The sequence below is a fragment of the Otolemur garnettii genome, unplaced genomic scaffold, assembly GCF_000181295.1.
Source record: "Otolemur garnettii isolate 467f Iridium unplaced genomic scaffold, OtoGar3 scaffold00148, whole genome shotgun sequence".
NCBI classification, from domain to species: Eukaryota; Metazoa; Chordata; class Mammalia; order Primates; family Galagidae; genus Otolemur; species Otolemur garnettii.
This window is the reverse complement of record NW_003852543.1, coordinates 2,689,181-2,696,046: the sequence shown is the minus strand read 5'-3', so window position 1 is coordinate 2,696,046 and position 6,866 is coordinate 2,689,181. Positions and strand designations below refer to the sequence as shown.

The following is a 6,866-nucleotide window of genomic DNA, read 5'->3' as shown; positions in this document are numbered from 1 at the left end:
AAAAAAGAAAAAAAGAAGAAGTAAACGAGATTCACTGGTTTCTAGTAGCCATTCTTATAAAACATTGAGTTTCTAGAAACACTGGGCATGCATTAGTTAAGGTATACAGTCTGCTGCAGGGAGCATGGACAATCTGGTGGCTTTCCCACCCATGGTGCAGTTGGGTACTCCTAGCCAGCAGATGGCTCTCAAGGACCTCAGCTATGCCTCCAGGCCACACTTTTTTGTCCTGACCACTTGCTGCTTGAGATTCCCAGGGGGAGAAAGGCCATACAATGCCCTACAGGGGCTGGGGGCCTCCTGCTCAGTGTGGGTTCCACATTACGATTGAGGGAGAATGGATATTGTTGGACATTGAGCAGGTCATTTATTTTTCTTTACTTTTCATTGATAATGGCAAAAAATTCCATTGCAGAAGAAGGGTTGACTGTAGGTCACCCATTCCAATCCCCTCCTGCACATTGCTTTCCCAGAAGAAACCATTATTAAGAGTTTCTTGTTACTCTTCCTAAACACGTCAATGCATTCAAGTGTATGCCTGGAGGTATCTGGCTTATTGTTGAGTCGAATGGAATAACCATTCAAAATGTTACACAACTTTCTTCTGCTGACTATCTTTGTCCTATGTTCTGGGAGGCATATACCTCCAGGTAAGCTCTGTCACAATTAGAGGGGTCCCCTTGTGGGAAGACTCCAGAATGTATCTGCCCAGCCTCACTACTGATAGACCCCTGGTAGTCTTGCTCTTTTGCCGTCACAGATGATGTGATGAAGACCATTCTTGCCCAGGCATCTTAGTGTGCCGATGGGAGTGTATCTGGTGGGTACATTCCTAGAAGTGGAATTGCTAGATTAAAATAAATGGGTTCAAAATTTGGGTCAACGGGAGCAACTTGCTTTCCAAAAGACATGCCTGTGTGCATATTCCAAGGCTGTATGACAGCATCTGTTTCTCAGTGCCCCTTGCAACCAGATTTATTAAATGTTTCCATTTTTTTTCCAATCTGATAGGTGAGAAATTAGCGTTGTGTTGTTGTGACGTGCATTTGTTTAATGATCATAAGGCTGAGGATCTTTTCCATGTTCTTTTGGCTATTTATACTTATTTTCTGGTGAACAGCCTATTCATGTCCTTGGTTCATCCTTCTATTAGTTTTGTTTTTGATATGATTTGTAGGAATTTTGGGCCCATTGAGGAAATAGGCTCTTGATAAGCTATACGAGCAATTATTTTTTCTTGTCCACTACTTTTTTTTTTTTTTTGACATAAAGACTTTTTGTTTTATTTATTTATTTTTTGGTATGGAAAGGTTTAAATTTATTACATAGTTATACTTATCAATCTTTTATAGTTTCTAGGTTTTATATCATGCTTAGTATGGCATCTTTCTATTCAATGTTTTTTCCTTATATCTTTCGGGTTTTATTTATCACATTTAACTCTTCAGTACTTTTGGAATTTATTTTGGTATAAAGAACAAGGTGTAAAGATTTAACCTTATTTTTTTCCCTGGAAGACAATTATTGAGTGTTTAAACCACTAACGTGGTACAACTAGGTTTTGGGGGGGTTTCTTTTTCTTTCTTTCTTTTTTTTTTTTTTTGAGATAAAGTCTCAAAAATGAATCTCATTTACTTATGCATGTGCAGTGGCATCATCAGACCTCACTGCATCTTCAAACTTCTGGGCTCGAGTGATTCTTCTCTTGAGTAGCTGGGACTACAAGAGCGCCTGGCTAATTTTTCTACTTTTTGTAGAGGCAGGGTCTTGCTCTTGCTCTGGCTGATCTTAAACTCCTGACCTCAAGCAATCCTCTGCCTCAGCCTCCCAGACTGCTAGGATGATAGGTGTGCACTATGGCTTATGGCCTCAGCTACATTTTTGACTTTATGAATAAAGTCAGGGGAGGATCAAGGTGTGGTCCAGCTGGTGGTATCTCAGTTCCTCCATGGCTATCTCAGGCTTCCCTCTGCAGACTGGCCAAGTGTCTGATCCCTACCCACCCTCTTGCAACTGCTTGGAACTCTCAGCTGGGATGGATGGCCGACCCTGGGAACAGGAGTGGCCCCATTTCTGCTGGATGCCGGTACAGTGACAGACTAGTGTCTACAGCCCTTCCCACTTTTTCTGCATTCTCCTTGCTTTGGGAATCTGCAGCTTTGAGTGCTGGTGGGTGACCTTCCATCTCCCATCCTAGGTGGTCTACTATGCCTTTGCTATTGTTGGAATGGAAGTGTTCCATGGCAAAGTCCAGTTCTTTGACCCGAATTTCACCACTCCCGATGCCCTGGTATGTGGAAACCCAGCCCTAAAGGGGTCAGCATTTTCCCAAAGCAGATACTGCAAGAACAACTTCAATGACCTCGCCTCTTCGTTCGTCGTGCTGATGGAGCTCACGGTGGTCAACCAGTGGCACGATATCCTTCTGAAAAGGCCCTGTGGTCCATGGGGAGATCGGGGGGGAAGGTGGTTTGCTCCATAAATTCTCAGAGGAGGATTATTCTCGGCATCTCTGAGCTCAGGGGACCTCCCAAATTTCTTTTTTTTTTAATATATATTTCAGATTAATATGAGGATACAAATGATTATGTTACAATATTTGTGTTTATTAGGTAAGGTCCCTGTTGTAGTTGTGTCCTGCACTCAGGAGGCGCACCACGTACTCTTCTTACACTGCCCATTAGGTGGGAGCACACCAATCCCCGCCCTCCCCTTTCTTCCCCCCTCTTCCCCTCTCCCCTCCCAAATTTCTTAAAGATCGGGTTCCTTAGCTTCCTACTCCTTGCAGATGGCTTTGCCCTCGTGACTCACCCGGCGGCGAAGCTGTACTTCATCTTGTTCCACATTGTGGTGGTCATCCTCATTGTTAAGTGCGTTCCCTCCTGCCGTGCTGGAGATTTCAGGTTTCCTTTCTCAGAATGTCTAACTGCTGGCACTTCCCTTCTTGTCTTGCCTGATATAGGTTGTATGTGGGTCTTCCCAAGAAAAGCTAAGCCACTAGGAGGGAGGAGTCTTACTGCTGGTCACACTGGGGTTCCCTCAGTACTCACCAGCATCTTGCATTTCAGTATATGTTACATCTCAGAGCCTCACAAGTAGTCTGCCTCAGAAGGAATATGGGGTCCCCGCGGGCCTCCCTGTCCTCACCCACTGGGGTTGAATCACCTCTGATCACCCCCTGAATTGCTGTCCAGTCCCTTCTTAAATTCATCCCACTGCTAGGGCTCATAAGAACCTGAGAAAGTCAGCTCCCTGTCGTCCAGCTCTTTCCGTAGCATATCCACAGGTAGAATGGGAAAGTGTTCCCTGGTGATTGCTTGTCATTGGTTCCAGTTCTGTCCTGACTCTTTTCCATGGGAGAACTCAGTGACTATTTGGAAGCTTCTGAGACATCTCACCCCTCAGAAGGGCTCTCCTTCCAGCTAAAGCCTTTGAAGCTCCCTGGTTCCTTATGTGACCTGCATTTGAGTCCCTGTGATCACTGTGGTTTTCTCATAGGTGTTTTCTGGGTGTCACGACTCTTCTCAGAACCAGGGTCTGGAATTCCTGGGGTGACAGACTAGCATCAATGCCTTGCTTGTCCTATCAGGCTGCTTTGGCCACCCCACCTCCTGCTGGCTTTGGTTCAAGAATGCCTCCTGGAATATTCTAGCAGAGGGTGGGAGAAGACCCTGAGGAGAAGAGAAGAGAAGAGAAAAGTGCTCAGGCCTACTTTTCCTGCACAGCCTGAGGGGAATACGGAGGGGGGAGAGGGAGAAATGCCTCCTGCATGGCCCATTGTGAGGTTCCCAGATGAGGGCATAGGCCTATGCAGCAGCAATGTAAAAGGGCTGCGAGAATTTTTTTCTAAAAAAGGCTCTGAGTGCTGACAGCTGTGGGGTCTATTGTTGTTTGTCAAGTCAGAAACAGAGAAAAGTCTGAGATTTTACCCTACTTGAAAGCTAACAGGTTAGTTTGCCATGCATATACTAAGAGAAGACATGAGACCTTGGGCCAGAGACAAAGAGAGTTTGTTACTGATGGGGGGAGCAGTAGCCAGAGCAACCCTTTGTGTCAGCTCCCTGAGAGAATGGGAGAGAGAGTAAGGGAGAGAGACAGACAGACAGACTGATTTTATCTTTACTCTGGAATGCAAGCAAAGCTCCTAGGAAGAAAGATGAGGTCTTTAGCTTTGCTACCCTGGACTATCTGTGGGGAAGGAGACTTCGCTACCCTGGAGTGCCTGTTTAGCAAAACATTCCTAAATTGGCTTTAAAAGCTTTTGTGCAGAGGACCCACACTATGGAGACACCTAGGATATTCATGGAAAGTTATCTTCCAACTATGTGGTCTAAGATTTCCCTTAAAATAAAGCCTATTTTCTTCTTAATATTTACTGGTAAATAGAAGAAGAAGAATTTTGCAGATGAATGGAAATTGTGTCTAGTGCTTGAGAGATGTTTTGTGGCGTGTTATTTCTCCCTCCTGTCTTGCATTTTCGTGGCAACACGAGGCTGTCTTTTCATTCGGGCTTGGACACTCTTTGGAGCCACTGTTCCTTGCCATGTAGACCATAGCTGATCAACCTAACACCTGCTACCTCTTACTCTTTCTCAGTATTTTCATCGCATTTGTCTTGGAGGCATTCTTTGTGGCATATTCATTAGAAAAAAGTGAAGTAGAAACTGCTATTGAGAAGAAGATTCAAGAGCTTGGAGTGGGACTCCAAGAGTGAGTAGCATGTTTCCCTGTTTTCCCCGCCACGTTTAGTCTGCCAGTACCCCGTGGCACCCAGTGTGGTCTTATGTGCTTGTTGTCTAAATTGGGATTAGGGGAATGTATGTCATTGCCCGGGATGTGGCAGACCTTGACCACTGAGCCCTGCCAGGAAGCCCTGTGGGACTCAGCTGAGAGACATGACCATGTTTATATTGTCTCTTCCTCCTGAAGGGAAGAAGTGCAAGATGGGAAGAAGCCCAGTGATCACGTGGACAACAAGGACTGTCACTTTCACAAGGATGTTGGAGACAAAAAAAAGAAGGCCTTGGAAGGACTGTATTGCAGAATTGCATCAAAAAGTAGGTTTCAACCCAGTGTGACAGTAGACCTGATCTTCTTCAGTCTATCCTCACGGCAGCCAGTGGGATCTTTCCAGAATGTGGATCTGACCTTCAGTGGCCTCTCATTGCTCAAGGAGAAAGACAAGGCCCTTCATCATGGCCTTGGCCACCCATGCACCTGGCTTCTCTCAGTATTACCACCTCTTTCCCTCCTACCAGGCCCACCGTGCCTGCCACTCCTCAGCCCTGCTGGCCCTCAGCTCCTTGGCTCCCCTGGTTCATCCTGCCATGGAGCCTGGCAGATGCTACTTTCTTCCTTAGCTTGTTCTCAATTCCTCAGGGAACTTCTGACCTCCCAGAGAAACTTTGGCTACCATCTGTCTTTCTTGTAGACTCAAGGCTCAATGGTGGCAGGGCTGTGTCTTTTTTGTTCTCTTGGTATCCCCAGAACCTAACAACCTCCCTGGGACATAGGGGCCCTTAACAGTGATGAGTTTACTTATTTCATTAACTCTCAATGAATTAACAATTGGCTAGGTAAACCCAAACCAGTCTGAATCTCAACTTAAGCTCTGGTTGAGGGCCTTATAATGAGTTCAGCCTGAGGAACACAGAAGAGATTACAGCAGCGGTTCTCAACCTGTGGGTCACAACTGCTTTGGGGGTCAAATGACCCTTTCACAGGGGTTACCTAAGACCATCCTGCATATAACAGTAGCAAAATTACAGTTATGAAGTAGCAACAAAAATAATTTCATGGTTGGGGGTCCCACAACATGAGGAACTGTATTAAAGGGTCGAGGCATTAAGAAGGTTAAGAACAACTGGATTACAGAAAGACCCTGTAAAGTGTCTTAACAGGCCCCTAATAGGTGGCTGTCCTCCATCCTTCAAGAAGCTCCTCCTTGGTCTTCAGAGCCTTTGGTGTGCGGGGAGCTTTGCAGAGGTCACATGGCATGACTGAGTGATCCTTTTCTGACTCTGCATCTTTCTTTTCAAGGAGTGTTTGGTTGCTGTACCCAGAGCCTTGTCTTCAACTTTGGGCATGTCCTTCCAGAAAGCTATGACCTGCCCTGGCCAAGTGCTCTCTGGAACCCTGACATACCCAGGCTCCATGTGCCTCTTTCTCCTTCCTCCTAGAGTACAGGACTGTGGACACCTTGCTGCAGCGGATGTTTGAATCTGAAATTGCTCCAGAGGATGAAGGCCCTTCCTTGGATGAGATTCTGAATTTCTCACCTAGTGACATGTATCCCAAGAATCCCAATTTTGAAAACAGTGCATGATCCTGGTCTTGCAAGGCTCTAAGACTGGAAAGCAAGATAAGCTGTCATCTCCTTCTCCATGTGCTACCTGGAAATGATTTTTCTAGCCTAGGTTCCCTTTAGTGTTCTGGTCTCTCCTGTGCTGAATGGCCAGCTAAATGGTGTGGACAGGCTGCCTCGGGGTACCTTGCCCGGAGTACACTTAGATCTGACTGCAAAGGTAAGGTGAGGAATACTGATGAAGCGATTATGAGGAGGGACTGTAGTATGCGTGTGTGTGTACCTGTGTAGTGTTTTGAGTGGGTATGTAAAAGCTTTTTATTTTTATATGGTATTTTGCTATCCTATTAAACTAATACTGTGTTACAAATGTTACAGCACATTAATGAATTATGAATATTCATAAATATGACAAAGAAATACATTCTAGTAAAGTCGCTTTTAAACACAGTGGTTATTCAAAATGAAGAAAAAGATGAATGTGAAAATAGAATTGTTGCAATTGCTTCTTGGGAGGGCCAAGGATGCTCTCACAGCTTCTTTAATGAATTAACATTATAGC

General features: G+C 45.2%; 1 protein-coding gene across 1 annotated transcript in view; it reads left to right on the top strand.

Moving 5' to 3' along the window:
• The window catches only part of LOC100965340 (two pore calcium channel protein 1-like), a 24,850-nt gene extending 18,019 nt beyond the window's left edge, over positions 1–6,831 (top strand). The window contains exons 13-17 of the mRNA XM_023518828.1: positions 2,198–2,417; positions 2,780–2,870; positions 4,597–4,710; positions 4,930–5,057; positions 6,180–6,831. Of these exons, the coding sequence (XP_023374596.1) occupies positions 2,198–2,417; positions 2,780–2,870; positions 4,597–4,710; positions 4,930–5,057; positions 6,180–6,325 (699 nt within the window). The 3' untranslated portion in view covers positions 6,326–6,831. The remainder of the gene's footprint in view (positions 1–2,197; positions 2,418–2,779; positions 2,871–4,596; positions 4,711–4,929; positions 5,058–6,179) is intronic.
• The last annotated feature ends 35 nt before the right edge of the window (positions 6,832–6,866 follow it).